Source organism: Phalacrocorax carbo, chromosome 12 (genome assembly GCF_963921805.1).
Source record: "Phalacrocorax carbo chromosome 12, bPhaCar2.1, whole genome shotgun sequence".
Taxonomy (NCBI): Eukaryota; Metazoa; Chordata; class Aves; order Suliformes; family Phalacrocoracidae; genus Phalacrocorax; species Phalacrocorax carbo.
The window spans coordinates 5,979,906-6,000,651 of record NC_087524.1 but is presented as its reverse complement, the minus strand read 5'-3'; the positions used below and the strand labels follow the sequence as shown (position 1 = coordinate 6,000,651).

Sequence of the window (20,746 nt, the reverse complement as noted above, 5' to 3'; positions counted from 1 at the left end):
GGAGCACTTCTGCACAGTTCCCAGGCCCTTGGCCAGCAGGGGAGAGCTGGAGGCCGAAAGTCCCCCGCTTTCTGGGATTCTCCGAGATTGATCCTGTTGCTCCAAACAGCCTGAGAGACTCGTGGAGCCTTTCTGTGCAATTTAAGTAGGATTATGGCTTAACTTTTCCAGAAGAAACAAGGGTCCTTGCCAGTCTCACCTATCAGTGACCTGAGAATTGATTCCTGCTGCGCTACTTCCTGTCATCATTTTCAGCCTCCTGTTTGAGAGCAGGGTGGAAACTCTTAATACTTTTAATAATAGAGAGAACTTCCATTTTTCAATGTAGTGCACAGAGCATCTTCCACTGAGACAGCCTCTGCCACCGTTCCAAGACAGTACTCTCCCTGCTAAGTCAATATTCAAATACTGAAAATGCCACCACCACAACCATTTTAGCTCCTGCCCAATTTCCTCAGTAAGCAAATGAGATTAACTGAAGGGAGTTTCATATCTGTTTAAAGAGGCAATGCTCCCCCTTCCACCTTTGCCATGCGCTCCCATTACACACACACACACACACACACACACACACACACACACACAACTTTGCTGGCACTGTCGCTCACTTGGCCACAAAGACAGTGCATCAAGGTTTTAACAGCTGGAAACTTTTGGTTTTTTAATAGTTATTTTTCAGGCAGACCACTCCCATGCTGTCACCAGCAGTTGTGTGGTGAGCTGGATTAGGGAAGAGACAGAGGAAGAGCAATGCCCAGAGAATACACCTCTCCAGAAGGTTTAAAGCAGCTGTGGAAAACACAGCTTTAGCAAGATATTTCAGACAAACCCAGACAACAGAAGAGGCTGCTGCCAGGGACGGGGGTCAGTCTCCTCACCAACAATTTTCTCTACATATCACCCCCCGCCCCTGCCTTTCCAGCCAGAAGCTTCCCTTGGTTCAAGAGAATCCCCTTGTTTCATTTGCAGCTGGTTCAACCCACAAAAGGGTCAGAGAAGCACCAGAGTCAGCACATGCATGGGAGACATGCCTCCATGACAGGAGTCGAGGGAGCAGGACTGGCCCTTGGCAGCCACAAACCACCAGGACATTGTGGGTCAGACTTTGAAGGTCCCTTCTAACCCAAACCATTCTATGATTCAGGTGCCTCATTCAGATTTCTCCCATCCCTGCCTGGTGGCACCTTGGTGGCCTTAGGGAGCAAGCACCAGAAGGGCTCCATGCTAGCTGTGTTTTATCAAACATCCCCCAGAAATAAGATACAAGGTAATTAAAATAAAACTTGCTCAGGTTATCTAGGGGCAAGAGACCCTGACAGAGGCAGGGGAGGATCTTGAAGAGCCTCTGTAGTCCCACCTCAGCAAGATCCTTGTAGACAGGCCATGGTGGAGAGGTCTGCTCACGTAAGGATATACCAGGTAGCAAAACCAGATTGTTAAGGTAGGAAAAGATGATCTAGAAAGAAATTGCACATAACCACATGGCAAGGGTTAATTTTGTTTTCACAACAGTGTTGTTTTAATAAGCTAGACCCAGAGGGGCACCACTTGACTCAAATCACCTCCTTGCAGTTATTGGAAGGGGAGTCGGGTAGCTGGAAGCAGCAGCTGGTCTCAGACATGGTTCAGCCCCATTGAAGGGCAAGATTATTAAAAGAAGCTGACAGTATAATTCCTGTTAGATATCACTGTTAAACTGGGTCCAAAACTGGTCAACAGCCTTGTGCATTCCCACCTTGGTCTGAGTTTTGGGGAAAGGTCAATTCCTAAAGCACCAGCTCTGCTTCCAGCAGAGCCCCGTGCTGAGGGCATTTCTGCAGCGTGCCCTGTTTCTTGGAGATCTCAGGTCACTGGTATCCTGACTACAGACCGGAAATATTTTCCAGGCCATTAATTCTTAGATGTGGCCAAAAATTTAGCTTCTGCTGCTTCAGTATTTCCCTTTGTTCTGAATCAGAATGAATAGCTGCAAGTTTCCCGTAAAAGTAAAAATAAAATGGCAAGCCTTATTTGGGCCTTTTGACTTATATTAAAAACATCAAAATAAATTAATTCAACTTTGCCAAAATTTTTTATACATTCTTAATCATTGATGAAGTGAAAGGAGTCCTGCAAAGCAATCTGTTTTAATTGATGAAGCATTTTTAGAGATAAATGGTTCTGCTAGAAGACTTTCAGCTGGCTCTTCTGAAATATCTTTTCTCAAAAAAAAAAAAAAGCAAACAAGAAAAAAAACCATCACACACACACAAAAAAAAAACCAACGCTCAGACTTCCTAATCTTGCAGCCCACATCAGCAACAGGCTCTGCTGATTTTTGCTGAGGCTAAATTTCTAGTGGTCATAGATGTTATTGCTTGCTTCCTTTTTCAAACACTAAAACCCATTTCAATTTGCTTAAGCATTGCTATAAAGACATGGGAAGTGGTTTTATTTTCTGTGTTCCGGTAAGTGTCCTTTCAGTAAGGACATGCAAATATAGAGCTCAGCCCACAGAACATTACATTGTCAGTGGGGAAGACAGCATAATTTTTGAAACAACCTTGCAAACCCCTCACCTCTCCATCAGGGCAGCTTAAGACTAACGGGGACACCCATGTTCTAGGAAAAATAAAATTAACTTTCCCATTGCACGTACTAAAAACACAGATTTATGTTGCAGATGGAGCTTTAGTGTCTTAGACCAAGGCTATTTCTGCAGCCAGCTTTCAAGGAGGGGACCTTTCATTCAGCATATGAGATGGAGTATGACTGGCTCAAAAAAGTCTTGGATAGCCAAGTGTAAGCAAGCAGCAACGCTGGGGTGTAGAATGGGCTGGAAACCCTAGGTCATAAACAAATAAATTATAGGTGAACCCACTCATAGCATGTACGAGAACAAAGAATCAACTAGTTTAATCTTTCATTAGAGCTCTTTCAAAGCAAAAATTATTAACCTTAAATGTGTCTACTTTAGGTACTATTGCAAAAGGCAGCTTCCTCTAACATAAACAACAGGGATTCTCTGAGCTACTATTGCAGGAAAATATCTTTCTTTTAAAGAAAAAAAAAAAGTTTCTAACATCTCAACAGTTAAATAAATGTGGTGGGGTATGCAGTACACACTCCTGAGCCTTGGAGTTCTGGCAAAACCATACAGTAGTTCAATGCATATTAAACCTAATCAAACCATTCATAAAAAAACCCTGGTTTTCACTTGAAATGGTAGCACAGCAGCCCTACAAACAGACAGCCATTAGTGGTGCTAAAGTAATCCTGATTGTCCTAAAAAATGTAGAATACCCTATTGTTCCTTCCAGCATTACAGACATCTAGACCTCAAACTCCTGTAACGTGTTGAACACAGCTATTATCGCAGTGTGATAGTAACAAGACATTACAGGAGCAGTTTTGTTTAACTAAAACCGTGCCTGAGGACAAAATACCAGCAGCAGTTCCTGATGGCTGACAAATTCACAGTGGACCAAGAAACCCATCCCCAACACTCCTATTTACACCAAGCATCTCCTGAATATATTCCCTTGCTACTAACACTGCTACCAACACCACTTCATTTGTACTACGTGAGGTCTTATCTAAGCCAAACACAGTGATGGCTGCTGTAAAATCTTAGAGATATCATGTATATCAACAATTCTGGCACTACTAGCATGACTTATTCTTATGCTTTCACTGCTAAGCAGTAAGGAGAAGCCCCGGTGAGTGCAGACAAAGCCAGAGTGACTTTGCACATAGCAATTGGCCTCGTGTCATTGCAACCATTCCCACACTCAGACCTGAAAGGTCAAAAGTATATTAGAACTGTTAAGCACCTACACTCGATTACCAGCTCAGGACAGATAAGACTGCATCACCTAGCCGTGGCTGGCATGACTGTTAACAACTAATCTTGTCCTTACAGAGCGGCTCTGCAACAAACAGGATTGCTGCTCACCTCTGCTTTCACATTAAAGCAGTAGGCTCGCCTATCTGAAATGGCAGCAGCTGTTTCTTAGACTACTTCTACAACTGTGACTTTAGTTGCACTGCAGAATATCAACATTTGTGTTCAACAAACATGATTCACCATGTTTTGAAATTAAGAGATGGAATGATAGAGACAGCATAGCATGATTCACCTCTGCCTTGAAACTGCACAGAGCTATGTTTCACTAGAATTACGCTACCAGCGTTTTTTTACCTCTGAGATATTTGCAGCAGTTATGAACTGAGAAGACTGTAAAATAAACATTTACAATGAAAACTTGACCAATATAGTTTGACAATTCTTGCCACAAACTGCCAACCCTGAAAAAATAAAGCGGTTTTTTTTGTTGGTGGTCTTATTTTTGCCCACTTCTAATTACACTTTCACAGAACGTTTCCTTTCCTTCTTCCTTCAGATTTGTCTCTGCCTTCACCCAGCCTTCTGTTGCTGATCTCTTTCATTTTATTACCTGGGAGATAGATTTGAATGGTGCTGGAACATATCCTCTTGCCTTCAATGAGAATGATTTAAGCACATGCCTATACGCTCTATTGATTCAGACCCCACACATCTTGCCTGAATTCACGTGAGGTCTGTATCTTGTCCATAAAGCCCTGCTTCTCCTCCCAGAGAAGCTTACACTTGTGAGTAACGCCACACCTGAGACATGCGCCGCAGCTCTGAAGCCTGACTTCTGCTGTTTATTTGTAAGAGGTCTAAAATTGGTAGCTGCCAAACAATTTCCCCAGTGACCCTGCTGAGATTCTTTAACCCTTATCCGCAGCTTTTTCGATTGGAATATTTTAATCCTAACACCCTCTCCAACCTTTTCCCCTCTAAAGAAACTTTTCATCAGGATGACACTTGCATGGTAGCAGTCCCTGCATTCGTAAAGATGAACAGACACCACCACCTTGCTTCACATAAGCAATATATTACTAAAAGGAGTAAGATTTAATTTGAAAGGCTCTGTAACACAAAGAAACTGGATTTAAAGTAGGCTGAAGTACAGGGAATTGCAATTTCAGTATGTAACATAATTTACAACCTGTTAATCTGCTATGCAAACTGGTCTCTCTATAAAGCCACTTTGCAGACAAAGTGCTCTTGCTGCCACTAGATGTCAGTTTCACACACTTCAAAACTGATAAATACCTTAAAAATAGTAATTCTCCATTCACAACAGAAAATGGTTCTTTATTATGCCATTTTTTCTGGGCTGACCTTTAATTTTAAGGATTCCACTTTTTATTTACCACCTTTTCTTCAGCTTTTCTCCCCCTGTGGGGCACAGTTTTTACCTAAGGAAAAAAAGACCTAAAAAATTTCCACTCAGCATTTATTCCATGGTTCACTCAATCTGAGACACTCTGACAGTTTTTGCCAGATAACACTGGCAAAAGTCTATAGCTCACGTTGTATTTCTAGGGGATAGCACAGAGCTCGTATTCTTATTCCATAAGGATATTTTTATATTCCATAAGGACATTTTTACTAAGAAATGCTGTATCTTCTCTGACTAATTACAGATAGTCCACTATGCCAGTTAATAGAAGATATGATTAATATGCATTATTACAATTCTATCATTTTTCAGGTTTTTACTCGTATTGACTGCCTAAAGGTAGATAATTTTTATTTACCCTCCAAATTTCTGTCATTCAGAAATGACAAATGTAGCTGTAGATTTCTCCTAATCCTGGCTTCCTGCAGGTCTTTTTGTCAATACCAAACAGATTCCATAAACATAAACAGGTCTTAATCTAAAGTTGATCATACTGAATACAGAGCTTTTGTAATATATTATGCATTTACTTTGCCGTAACAACATGAATTTGCCTTATATCAAATAAATCTGGGTCTTTATGTCCCTCCCAAAAAACCTGAAGAAAGTTAGTAGGAAGTAAAATTCATTATACCATATCATATTCAAATACACATATATATTTATAAAGGTTTTTTTATATATTATATATATATAAAAACACACGGACACACACAAAAAGCAACAAACATTTCACAGCAAACCACTCCAAACTGGTCCATGCTCAGTACCAGCAATGTTACAGAACGTAACTCAGCATTATTGTAAGGTTCAAGGCTGTCACCTCACATGCAGCTTTACTGCTCAGGTATTGACAGCTTACCTAGCAACACAGGATGTTTGTTTATCATAAAGTCAAGGTAATCCCCTCATCCCCATTTGCATCAAAATTTGACCTTTCAGACTCCTACTGATCCTTCAGAGCTCTCCTGACTTATCAGGTATTATTTGCACCTGCAGCCATAACCATCTTATACAGGTGCTTACCTACAAGGAGGGGCTGAAAAGTAAGGATGGGGAAAGAGCTGTGCTTCTGTGAACTTCAAAATAGAGTTGAAAAGACTGTATCATACAGTCAACTGTTTCAACAACCTTCTGCAAAGACATCCAAAAACTTTTTTTGAGGTAATAACTCTTTTAAAATATCCTTTAGTCCAACCTCATCTAGGAACTGTGAAAGCATGACAAAAAAATCTCCGAAGCAAACCTGGAGGCCAAAACACATCAGGTCCCGTAACTTCTAACAGCCACCTTTGTGACTTAGAAGCCTTCCTTAGAGAAGTGCTAAACCTGAAGCAGGTGAAGGTGCCATACATGCTATATACTGTCTTACAATGTTTTATCCCATGAAAGAGCCCCGTTCCCTTTACCTTCCTACCATAGTTTCTCAGTTTCCTCAAACCAGCACTCCATTTGCATGCTAACTTATCCCCCTACCAGTCATCCTCTACATGTCCCCAAGTCTGCAAAATGCCATAAATCCCACCCAGCCAAGACATGTAAGCCACGTGCACACATGCTGGCCATTTGTGAAGCACGTGCACCGAACCAGAGCACCTCAGACGTGCCAGTTCGCTGTGCGTGCACTGCACAGTCCACCTGCATGAGTCAGTCTAGGTTTTCCAGACAAAAATGCTTTATGCATTTATACCTACATACGGGTCTGCTCCAGACTGTACAGAAGTTTAGCTTCCCTTTGCTTTTGATATAAGGCTTCCCCTTCCCCAGCACCCATGCTGGCAAGCAGCTACAGCAGGATAGGCTCAGATTCGAGACATGCCTCTGCAAGTAAAGGAGTGAGAGACACACCTCAAACATTTGCACCCCTGCAGCGTTTCACCCCTTCCATGATGCTATCCGCAGAACAAAGCTGGCTGGCTAGATCTGCAAGCTAAGAGCTTTGGTTACTCTTAGCTACTAAGCTAGGTGAGTGAGCTACTGAGAAGGTTGATGTTAGGTGAATGAAGCAGCCAGCAGAAAAGAGGAAATCAATAGCAGGTTTGAAGAGGACATAATTTTTATATGCTTTCTAAATTGCGCTCTAGCATGAAACTGTAAATACAAAAAACCCAAACACTCCAATCTGTCCCTTTAGTTCCTCATTGTATATTTGGCAACTCATATGCCTCCAGGAAAAAAACTACTTTAACTTCTTCTTTATCGCGCTTATTCATTTGCAATATGTTCCATTCATGCCAATATGAATCACTAACAATGTATACCATAAGCAACAACAAGAGCAATGGACGGTTAAAACCTGGAAGAATTAGTCATCTTCTTACAGAAGCTACCATGTAATTTCAAAAATGTTGAGTTTGCACGATATTTTTGTACTCTTTCCTAAGACCAGGATTTTGTTGCTAAAATGTAGCAGCAACTTTTAGTTGCAATCAACGGTGCAATTTACTGAAGAAAAAAAGAAAAAAAAATCACCAAAACCCAAACATACAAAATAAGAAAAGATAGCTTTCAGCTGGACCCATAGATGCCAACCTCCTCAAACTCCAGGGAGGGTCATAGCTTAATCCCCTTATAGAAGACTTTCTCAGAATAAAAAGGAATCAAGTTTAAACCTTCTATATAAAACATTCACCAGCATAGGAAGTGCTTAGATCCATAGTTTCCTCCTCTGTCAAGCTAAATTTCTAGTTTAAAAAGTGCTCGATCTGACCATTACACACAGCACTTGCATGGGCAGAAAGAGCTGCCTACAGCAGAGTACTGCTCAAGCAGCAGATTAGAGCAAGCATCGGTTTGGAAGGGTAGTGAGAATTACACAGGCTATTTGGCTGCAGTCACCAAGCAGTTATACCTTAGCAATCTTAATATGCTCAAGAAAAGGTTTAAATAGTCTATTTTGCAAAGAAAAGGGAGTGAACAAAAATCAAGTCCTTATAACAAAAAGCATAACTGCTTCCTCCTGTTATTTAGAGGGTACAATAACGGGGGCTGAAATAGCCCTAATATTGCTGGTCATTGATCTGCAGAGGCAATTTCATGAGTCATTATTGCAGCTGACGAAGTCTGAACAAGCCCAGATGGGCCTCTGTGTCAATCAGACAGCTCAATATAGTTTTATATTTCCTGAGGAATTTGGTGATTTCTAGATCTGCTAGATCATCTGCTAATTACCATATGCACTAATGTAGATATACAGCTGCTTTTTGTTACAGTATAATTACAGGCTAACTATTAAACGTAGGGGGTTCTCTAGTGCCTGAAATGGCATATTTTCATAACAAATGTATCAAAGAACTTAAAGAAATGTAGAGATTCACTTGAATTTAAATACAGACTGAGGAAATTGGTTTTCTCTGGGATCTTACGTGTTCTCCACTGATCTCCTTGTCTCATACACTTGTTATTAGTGTCTCATTTTGTATGCCTGATGCAAACTCATCCATCATGCTGATGAGATGGTGAGAGAAAAGGCAAAACAGTTTGGAATGGGACTGATGGCTGGGGGGTTATTCAGAAAACAGAGCCGAGCAAACATCAATCATATTACAGTTAACTCCGTATCACTGAAGTCACTGGAAAGTATCCATGTCAGAGATTTCACATCCATTAGAGGTGTGCCTAGGAAGTCTCAGGAAACAAGCAAATTAATTTCCTATTCCTGACACAAAAAGAGAAGGAGAGTTAGAATTGCATCTATTAAATGGACATGTTTTCAGCCTGACACATCCCCTGTTGAAATCTATGCTGAGAAAGAGGGCATTTTACCATTAGCAGGTTTTTGGACTGAAACCATGCAATCACACACTTGGTCTGGGTAGAATCCAGAGATTTTACTGGAAATTTTGCACTAAAGGAAAATCCATAGATAAGAAAAGGTTTCATTTAGACCAGTTTAAAACTCTGACTTAAGAAGGTCGGCTACAAGCTATGTGCCAGCTTTAACATGAGAAGTGCTTTAGTGCAATGCACGGCCTCTTTCGCACATTGAGGTGAAAAGTATATGGAGCTACACAAACTATTGAAATGATTTGGCTAAGCTGTTTCCCGTACCCAAATTAGCTTGCACAGCACTAGAATGGGCACTGTATGTGCCCAGGTGCCACATTAAAAATTCCATTTCTTTTCATCCCCAGTTTTTCATGGGTTGAGGAGTCATGCAGATGTCTAGCACAAGAACAGACCAAACTGGGATTTAATAGTCTGCCAGCCATTGTTAAAGTAATCTTCCACTCAGCCATTGTTATGTTAATCTGCTGATTTCCGTTAAAAAAACCCAAAGAAATTCTGTGGTGGAGCTGGAAAGAGAGTATATAAAATGGCTTGCTTATCGCTTTTTGAATGATTCATTAACCAGCATAATTTAATCTGCCACATGCCCAGTTAAATTCCCATCTAACAATGTAGTGTATCCTACCAGTTTTCCAGAAATGTTACAACAGGCTAGTAATAAAAAGTTAAGCATTAACCGAGATGACACAACCATGTAGCTACAAAACTAAAAACTGGTTCTTAGGTCTTTGCTTAGTTCACTATTAAAAATGTCATGCAATTCACTTAATGGATTTGTCTTGATCAAATTGATCTCTATTTAAAATATAAAATGTGTTTTCTCTCTTTTCAGAATATATCAGATTATGAGCTGAGCCAATTCAAAACAATGCACCAGCCGTAAGTCTCTCATTATTTTCTACTTCCCCATTAAATGACTAATACTCTGTTGCACTCTGACAGTTTGCCTGTTAATAAATTAGGAAAAATAAGAATTGAAACCTCCTGCTCATGTGAAGGGCATCAATTGATGGGGGTGGAACTTCCTCAGATTTAGGACCCTAAAGGTTTACAAGAACTGTGGTTGAGATCAGATGACAAGAACCTCTCTTCTGCACCAGCTGCTGGGTGATAGTCTTCCTCAGAGCAGACAGGCACAACCTTGATATTAGGAAAAGTACAAGTTCAACTTCTTTCAGAATACAAAAGCTCTTTACTTGTATAGCATATGGGGCCAAATTTTCAGAATTGATTCATTTGCTGCTTAGGGATCAGTTTAAGTGATCAGATTAACAAAGTGTTATGTTGAAAGTAACTTAAACAGAATTTAAATAGAGTACTGAGTAAGAAAATATAGGTGTAACAGTTAGGAAACGCATTCATGTAATTTGTGACAAATCAAGTTCATTTAGAAGGATATTGTTAATGTTCACGTATATTATTTCTCTTGTATTACTGTACAGAAATAATATGAGGAAGTTTTTCTTTATGAGCCAATGAAACCAAGAAGAGTTCAGTTTCATATGGAGTGAGTTGCTCTACTTCACCTAATGGTTGTTACTACTCCATGTAGCTTTTTTTTCCCCTATCTGGGAAAACATTATCCTGATTTACAAAACCAGAATTGTTTTCTGGATCCCACTCTATTGGCAAGAAACCAGAGGAACTTGGAGGCATTTTTACCAATTAAAATCCTATTCCTATTGATAAGAATTTAATGATAGTATAAGTTAATATTCTTCTGGGTTTGTTTTAATAGTTAACAAGACGAGTAAGGAAAATATCAAAAGACTTTCTTGCAAAGTAATTAAGTCTAATGGGACATCATTTTGAGAGAAAATGTAGAGAGCATGAATATAAAGTTAACCAAGGGTGTGATCTCCATTTCTGTGATATACATGAAGCTGATCTACCACAGTATTGGGGCAAACAGAAATCTAGTGAACTGAGACCGAGAGTTGCACTTCTACTGATGGGGGCATTCGAGAGCCGGGTTCTCAAACTGTAAATGGGAATGACAAAGGTATTTTGTAATATGAAATCTTTTGTCAAGTATAAAACAAAAAACTAGAGTAGATCAAGTCCAAAGCAATAAAACCGAAATACACACTGTGGATATCCCATCCCTAGCACCAACTTTCGCTCTAAAATCTGTTGCTCTTACATCTTACTACTTGCTATTGCAAAAATTGCCTGAGCTTCTAGCACTCGAACAGTTTGCGTGTTTTAACTGGGAAAGGTCTACACTGATCCACCTAAGCCAGATCAACAGGCCTGTTCAAGCCTGTTCATACAGCAGGTAATCCCCAATGGACCAAAACACTGAGGATAAACAGAAAGATAGTAATAGCCAGACAAGGTGGGACCAAAATCCTGTGTTGCTCCTGGCAGCAGCCAGTGCTTCAGGTCTCTGCCTGTAATGCAAGTTTATTCATGGGGCTTCATTAGACAGAAGCTAGGTTCCCCCAATGTGCCACCACCAAAAGCTCTTTGCCTTTCCCACTCTAGTTCTCACTAGTGCAACACTTGGTGTTCTTCTTTTCCATAAGAAAAGTTTTGAGCCTAGAATGCTACAAATGCTCTGTGAACTACAACGTGCAGTTATTCTACATTCGGCTAGAAATCCCATCACAGCTGTACCAGGAGCAATCTGCAGCTGTGCATCGGCATTCTTTCCTGACTTCTGCACCAAATACCTGCACTAACTCAGTGGAAGGCTCTTTTCCCTCTAGTAATACTATACCTGTTCTCTAAAAGATAACTGGCAAAAAAAGACAAAATGTTTTCTCTGGGAAGAATTTATCATAGTAATTCTGGTTTTGCACAAGAGTTTTTATGAAGACCCTTATTATACTCTGTTAATTCAATTAGCATTGGCTTAATGACAGCCTGATGTGAACTAGTTCTCATCAACGCTTAAAGCCACAGGTCTACCTAGATTGCTTCTGAGCAGCTACTGAATATAGTAGTGACATTATCAATGTGCAACCTCTACTGGTGTCCTATCCTATCCCTGAGATGAAATAATGACAGATTTCCTTCCCTACTTCCCAAAAAAATAACAGAAGAGAGGTGCTGCTCTCAAACACGGGACAGCAGAATACCAAGGCACTAGTCCAAACGGCCTCTGGAGCTACCTGCCAGGGTTGTGCAACAAACTGCTCTCACAGGTTTATATGTTTTCAACAGTTCTGACATCATGATGAAATCTTGAGCTCTGCTTAAAGCCCTTCCTCCTGTGGAAGCACCATTGCATTTTTCACTCCACACAGCAGACTCAGTTGATACACTCTCGCCCTGAGAGCCTGGGGTCACCCAAAAACACCGAACAAGTTCGCTCTCAAGAATGGCAGTACAACAGCACTTTCCAGATAGTTCCCATCAGAGAAGCCTCAAACATCCCACTGACTACAGTCATGGGTTCATTTATTCAGTGTTAAAATTTATGGCAGGAGTAGCACTATATAGAATTTCCCACTACATTCAGGAGCACTCTTTAAGAAAGCACAGATATCAAAGTCAACCTCATACCACAGATATTTCAGAATACTGGACCTCAAGTGCTTTCCAAACATGCTGTCTTGCTATCTTTACTTAACATTTTAATAAGCAGTCCAAATAAGATAGGTATTTATAACTGTATTCAGCAAAACTGGCATATAAGCTATAACTCAGTTATAAATATCCATAATTTGGAAGCACATCTTGAGAAAGAAATGTAATTACAACCTAATCACCTCAGTGTAGATAGTCCAAGACTTACGGTATCAGATGTTTATGCAGACGTTGTTTCACAATCCTTGCAACTTTCCCAGGGACCGTGAAATTAAAAGGCCGTCTTTATAGCTAATGTGATTAGAAATTCATCCCAAATCAAACTCAGAATAAATTTCGCTCTCACCTCATGAGGTCTGGGAACTGTTTTCCAAAGTTAGGACTGGAATCTTTCATCACAAAATCAGTGCTCTCTATCACATGTGCAAATTCAGAAGCCTGTTCTGGCTGTGTTGGATTGCTAGGTAAATGAGACAAAGTCACTGGCAAATTAGGTACGAGATGTCAAGTCTTGAGTTTACCATTTGTATATAGCAACATGCAGTTATGGAAGATCTTGGATAATAAGTGAGCTGTGACAAGGAACACATAATGACAAGCTTTGTTTAATTATGGTGTGGGCAGCATTTGATCTCGTTTTCCTGAAATAAACATCTACTAATCTTCTCTGCTGTGAAAAATGTTACTAGTTTATTTTACCAGGAATTTATAGTATATGCAGGAAAAATTGCTATTCATAAACCAAGTGTTCTGTAATTAAGATTGATTTCTAGATTAGTTTCTAACATCTATTTCTCATTTGTTCATAATTTTTAACAACTCCAGCTGAAATTTTTCATCCTTGCCTTCCAAGCAAAGCAGGTGCCTTTTCCTGAGACATATGAATAAATTCTCAATTGTCAGAGATGTTACATATCAGGAAAGTACGTTTATAATGCTGAGATGTTCCACCTGAAATGTCTGCACTTGCATAATTCAAACTGCAAGAACTAGGAACATTACACATTATCTCCTTTTTCGTTCTCCCCCCTCCGCTTGACATTTTTCTTTTATTTCTTCATTAAGGAAGTTGAACACCAAATGTGGAAAATTCACTTTTCAGTTTTTTTCACAGCTATCAACATTTAAATCCACGGACAAGTTCTCCATACAGCAGGTGCAAAGGCCTGGATCCCCTCTTAGCCCCTCTGCAGCTGGGTCAGGAGAGAGTTTGTTAGGCAAAATCTTTTGGAGTGATGGTGTCCAATAATCACTAAACCTGGATTGCCTAAGTGTGGATTTGAGACCTTGCTTTGCCTAAGAAAACTCAGCTAAATTACTTTAGCATTCCCTGCTTCCTTTCCCACCTGCAGTGTGGAAATAATAGTATTTCCCTATCTCACAGGGGTGTTATAATGGAAAAGCATGAGGAATTGTGGTGACTTTACTTAAAATTGTAGGGGAAACCGTACAACTGCACTGCAGGTGAAAGCTGTAACTTGCTTCCCAAGGTCCCATTCAGTAGCGGTGGTGCCACAGGGCCACGGGAGTTACATGCATTGGGGACATCTGAATACTGTGGGGGATTACTGGCCAAGCAGTGGCCAAAACTGCCATTGCTGCAGCTGCCAGACAGAGCTCTGTGCTGTGAGGGGCCACCCCAGGCTTGCAGGCAACAAAAGAGGACAACGGTTCAAAGGGCAAGCAGGCTTCCACTGGCAAAATTAATTCTAGTCTACTCATGGCAGAGATTTACACCCATCTTTTCTCAACAATTTAGTCGACACTTCAGTGCATTTTAACTTGTTCATGCTTCCAGCAAGAATCGTCTCAGAGACTGGCACGCCTAATGCATTTTCTTCTGTTACATTTTCACTTTTCATTAAAAAGACATGAAAATTGAAGGCATGAACATTAAGACAACAGTTAAAATTAAGAATAAAATACAAGAGAAGTCAACAAATAAATCAGTAGACTTCTAACAGACTGCAATGACATTCAAATTTCACATGTAGAGAATTTTCTAATCCTGTTTGGAGGGGGCATTACATAGGCCTTGTTGTTATGTTTATTCTTAATAAATGTAGAGTGTGCAAAATAATACTTTCTGTTTCACTTTGAATTATTTTTATTTCTTGCACCTATATTTTTATTTCAGAGGATTACTTTACCTAACCGAAGTCAAACCCCAATAAAAATACTAATATAATTAATGAGATTTCTGTGAGAATTAGACTGTTTCCTTAAGAAATAATAAAGACAAAGAGCTTTTGCTGCCTCCTTAAGCAAAATGCAGCGGTACAGGAGTCTTGTGACAATCTGTATTTGGACTTTCCCCACTCCAGAGAAAGCTCCAAGCTGAAAAAACAAAGGTGGTAGATGACTTCTGTCCCGATACTTAGTAAGCAGGAAAGGTTTTCCCCTTTCCTTGGGAAATACCATAATGGATTTTTAATTACCCTATATCCTTTAAATACCAGTGCTGACTCAGGTTGAATGTTTTATGTCTAAATATGCAGATTTAGTTCCTTGCTTTCCTTAGTATTTGATGTAGCTTAAATGCCACTTTAAAAATCTCCACTTACTCCCAAAACTGGAAAAGGCCAGGGCTGCAAATTCAGAAATACTTCTTCATACAGTTACATCCCAATAAAAATGATACCTGAAAAAGACCAAAGGAGGCTTCCAGTATATAACCACTCTAGTGTCACAGGAACATCCTACAGGACACTCCCTTGGTAGCTATATACACCCCAAAGGAAAAAAAGAAGGAAGTGAACTTGACTTTAAATAATATTTTTATATATTATTTACTCATTTTTAGCATAGAAAGGCTATGACAAAGGTCTACTCAGGCATCAAATATTTACAGAGGCAGCCATTGCCTGCTGATTAGACATAATTCTGGATACACTCCTGTTCACAGGAGAATCTAGGAAATATTTGCTCAGCGAAGCAATACCATCTTGCCTCCTTTTACAGCAGCAGAGATTGTTACACTCCTGCAGCAGAAAGGGGGCAACAGACACTTGCATTACAGCAGTTTCTCTTTCATCCTGCAGTGAGCAATTGAGGCTTTTGCAACGACACCAGTTACTTGAGAAGGAGGAAAGTTCCCCTCACACCTCAAGAGCACATTGTGTTCCAAGTTCTTCTAGGAAGCTCACTTCTGCTCTTGTAACTAGACAGTTCACTGTGCTATCTTCGATCTAAAGCCAGGCCAAACTGGTATTCTGAAATAATTTTTGAAGTGTTTTGCCAAAGCTTAACAATGAAAGAATGGAAAGATCACAGCATTGAAAGTCTCATGACACCACCATAAACTGCATGGATTTGAACCTGAGACTGCAGTTTAATCATAGCACCTTCTGCATCTCAGCTCCATGTCAAAAGAAGTACCTCGTCAAGGAGAACTCAGACAGACACATTCCAAAACTATGAATCTATAACTGGGCATTTTTCTTGGTACTAAGGAAATCCCATCCAACCTTCTAACCAAGCTTTGCCATATATTTGAGATTTGCCAAAAATTTATGATAGTTTATCTTGGCAAAATATGCTGTCCACTATATAAGTCCAATAACATTTGATACTTTTCCACAGATAAACATTGAATTTGTATTTTATGCATTGTTTTACATTGAAAATAGTGCATAAAGAAAATTGTACACAGGAGAAACTATTTCAGTACATCACATTCTCCTACGACTGCAACCACACAGAAGACATCTTCAAACAATCTTTCTAAACTGGACATGGAGATGCAAGGTAGAATTACATTAATCGTGCTCTAGGTGGGATGAAAACCAAACCCAGTACAGAAGGCATTCAAGCTAGCAGCATGTTCAGCTGAAGAGTAATGTATGTCACCTTATGTTGAGTCCTGTGCAGTATCGCTCTTAGAACATGAGCAACTCTGAATCACAGAATCACAGACTGGTAGGGGTTGGCAGGGCCCTCTGGAGCTCACCCCGTCCCACCCCCTGCTGGAGCAGGCACCCCCAGAGCAGGGGCACAGGGCCGCATCCAGGCGGGGGGTGAATGTCTCCAGGGAAGGGACCCCACAGCCTCTCTGGGCAGCCTGTGCCCCTGCTCTGGCACCCCCACAGGAATGCAGTTTTTTCTCATATTCAGGTGGAACTTCCTGTGTTCCAACTTGTGCCCGTTGTTCCTTGGCCTGTCATTGGGCACCACTGAAAAGAGCCTAGTCCCATTGCCCTGACACCCACCCTTTAGATACTTATAAATATTGGTAAGATCCCCCCTCAGTCTTCTCCAGGCTGAACAAACCCAAGTCTCTCAGCCTTTCCTCATAAGGGAGATGCTCCAGTCCCCTGAGCATCTTGGTAGCTCTCCGCTGGACTTGGTCAAGCAGTTTCCTGTCCTTCTTAAACTGGGAGGCCCAGAACTGGACACAGACTTGCCCCCTGTCAGCCCACCATCTGCTTATAGTTCACAGTTAAGACAAACTCAGAGATGCAGTACTTAGGCAACAGCCTTACCTGTCTTGCAGCATCGCTTAAACTTTTAAATTAAGGATATTTTAAGCAAACACGATGTCTAAAAAGCCCCTACTTGAGTGGCCTTTCTCACTAAACAATTTCTTCAGCTGCTGTTGTATAAAGATACTAAGTAAAGTTAACAGGAACTAACCATGATTACAAGCCTGTCTTTGTTACCAAAAATAAAGATGTATCTAGCAACTACATTTGGCAGAGTTTATAGAGAGAAAACAGACACCTGTATACAAGAATCATTGGAAGTCACTAGAGATTTTAAATAAAAGAGCATTTAATCTTTGAAAAAGAAACAAGTAGTAACAATACAGTTCCCTCAGAAGTTGAAAATACACAAAAATAAACCAAAAATACAAGTTTCTATTTTCTGATCAAGTCCCCATATCCAAACATTTGCTGAGGTCTTACTAGTCTCCAAATAGCAATCGTGGCAGTTCAGATGTTGCCACGCTACAGTATTGCAGCTTGGTTAAAGTGGAAACTAACCTGGCAGTGTTTCAGTTCTTGTGGTTCTGCGCGCTATACTCCTGCCCCTGGACTGAGTAGAAAGGATATACAACAAAAGGCTTTCTTTATGCACATCCTACTGTTAGGCTAAATTACTGCTATTGCAATGATAAGGAATGCCTCAGGGATACAGATACATTGTCAGAGTTGGAGTTTTTTTCCATTTTAATGAAAATTGCATCCAGAAACCCTAATGAAAGAAAATAATTTTGTCCTTTTTCCCACCCTTCCTTACCAAAAAGAATCCCATTCTCAAACAGTTGAAATACCAGTTGATATTATCTGGAGGTCACCAAAGAACTGATAGGATATGAAGATGTCAGAGGAAATTCCGATTTTTCTTCCCAAAACCCTTAATGGCTGTGACGGAAACCAGTTTCAAGTTATCTGAGTATCTTCCATGGCATATTTTATCCTCCCTATCCCGTTTAGGAAAATACAGAGTGACACACAGAGGTTGCAGTCTTAGCTGGCTTCTGTCTGTATATATAATATATAAAGCAGTACAAGCCTAGAACTGTCTCCAGAGCCTCCTCCTCTTCTTTAGCCCCATGATTTTCCATTACTCTCTGTTCTGGAGCCTGTTCAGGACAACTTCTAAATTAGAAAATTTTATAATTAGTCAACCTTGCCCAATCTCCTTTCATGGTACCCTACCGGGCTCAGCCATCTTTGGAATGCCATTTGGGGGCTGGGGGGTTGGTGTGGGTGTTAACAGTAAAATTATAGAAATGTTTCTTTAATATGGGAAACATTATGCTCATTTTTAGGGATGTTAAGCAAGATAAATCACAGACTCTTTGATAACAGTTTGAAGAGCAAGAGTAGACCAGCCTCTGGGGAAAAAAGCATATGCTGGCCCAGCTGTAGGGAGAGCCAGGTCTGTAACAGTCAGCTTAATCCCACTCAGTTTTAGTGACAGTAGAAACATTTATCTTTGTTGGTACTCTAGACCAGCCTATATAGCTGCAGAGCAACTCAAGTTGGAAACCAAAAATCAAAGAAACACGTCACCTCTTTAAGACACAGACCCAATTGACCTGCTTATGTTTGTACACGAAGCCAGAAGCTGTTGCCCAAATCACAAACTGCTTCTTCACCACCATCATATATCTGGACAGGATCTTTTCCCTCCACCATGTCAGTTCATACTCTTTCCTTTTCTCTATTACGTGGCTCTAGCCAGACCACAGAGAAGAGGTTGTTGTAGTTTCGATTCACTGGTCTTTCTTCCTTTTTAGAAAATCATATTTGGTAGTCAGAAAGTGCTGCACTTGGGACTCAAAACTCAGAAGAAAATAACTTCTGGCTCATTCAAGCAATGAAGCGTGAAGGACTATTAATTTACAATCTCATTTTAGCAGAATTCCACATGTGCCCCAGCTCAAGTACACACTGGGCAGAAAACAGAGCAGATGTCTTGGCTCATTTTGCTCCAAGTCTCCAAACTGGGGTCCTCTCAGCTTTTGAAAGAAATACAATATTTAATTTACAGTGTGTTATCAACACATATTTATGCTCTTTGCAGGAGAGGCATTTCATTCTTCTCGATTTAAACTAGCCCCTGTGAAAACAAGTGAAAACGTAACCTCTTTTTGCTTTTGTATAAGCACGCAGAACTTCATTCATTAGTTCGTACGTTTGTGCTGTGATGGCAGGTGGTCTACGCAGTATCTCTAAGATAATGAAGGAAAATATTAAGCCCTTTCATTCAGACTTTCTTGAATTCAGAAATGAAAAGAGAACAGGTAGATGGTTGAGATAAGATACTCAGCCATGAAAAATGCAGTGCTTAAAAATGGGGTCAGCTTGACAAGCAGGGTAGAGAAGTTACAAGATGAGCTGCAAGGAGAAGTTAAGGGACTGTGGCAGCAGGGTCTGTTGCAGCTGCAAGCCAGACAGTTGGTGCTGTAGCAACCAGTCACCTGAAACAGCTTCAGGAGAGGCTGTTCAGCACAGCTGGTCTGGCAAAAGATGAAGTGCTGTTGGTAGGAATGCCACAGCAGCCCTTTGTGCAGCAGAATTCAAGACCTGAAACCCAATAGCCTCCACTGCTACAGGCGGCAACCCATAGAATGAACGAACTTGCCAAAAACGTATATTCCAAAGATTTGCCCCGAACAAACACAGAAATTGCATTCAGCATGCAAATAAATACCTCTTTATAGCCCCTTCCTCATAAACTCCCTTTCCAAGAGCAACACATATGTGAGGAATGCAGAACTACCTTAGTAACACCACGGATGCTGGCCTGATGCTACTTATGCATATCTACGTAACGGATGGTATTAACACTCATCAACGAATCATTTAGAGCATCAGAGAGCCTCTCTGAATAGATCATCTGTAACCACCTAAATACAGACAGTATCATAATGCACTTATTTATGAAATTAAGAGTCACAGGCAACCTCTATGCTAGCTTTCTCTAATTTTCAGTGGTTGAGAGTGTCTGTACCCTTGCAGTGGGTGCAGTGTAGGGACTGAGGAGATAGCACCAAGCACAGGAGCTGCTCAGCTGCCAGAAGCAGGAAAGCTGCACCACTGGGTGCTGCACACAATCTGAAATGTCTTGTCTCGTGGTGCAACTCCACTGCATCTTGTTCCAGAGGCTGCTCAGTTGTCAACCGCTCTGGCACCGTACTCCACCGCACGGTGTAAACACTTTGACTTCACAATCTCAATGTTTGTTTACAATTTTTAGAAGTAAAATTCAGAAATGCTCTGAATTCTTGAAGAGGGGGTGTTTTCAGGTGGGATTATGGACAATCTCCTGCCATGCTAACAGCAGTATATGCAGCTTCCCTGCAGCATGTTACAGTTTAGAACTACTCAAACCACCCCTTGCAGGTTATTTTATCAACCTTCTGGAGGACAGAGGGATGAAAGGACACTCTCCGGAACAGGGAGGCAGTTCAGGCTCCCTGCCCAAAGCTGACTTAGTCTGGACTGAGACTGATGTTAAAAATTATAATGGAACAGTATTGCATGATCTGTTTCAAAAAACTATTTTCTTTTATTCTTCCACAAGCCATGCCTGATTTTTCAAAGTCTGACAAACTCCTTCTGTTACTAATAGTCAAGAGTTCTGAGGGGAAAAAATGTGATTTTATGTATTTTACAGTTCTCACACTAGCTTTCCTGTTTTCCATTTTCCTCTACCCACTG

At 40.5% G+C, this 20,746-nt stretch overlaps 1 protein-coding gene across 3 annotated transcripts in view; it reads left to right on the top strand.

The window, feature by feature from the left end:
• Positions 1-20,746, top strand: part of BLNK (B cell linker) — a 107,242-nt gene that overhangs the window by 25,598 nt on the left and 60,898 nt on the right. For all 3 annotated transcript variants that reach the window (XM_064463863.1, XM_064463862.1, XM_064463861.1), the window contains one exon: positions 9,874-9,920. In XM_064463863.1, the coding sequence (XP_064319933.1) occupies positions 9,874-9,920 (47 nt within the window). The remainder of the gene's footprint in view (positions 1-9,873; positions 9,921-20,746) is intronic.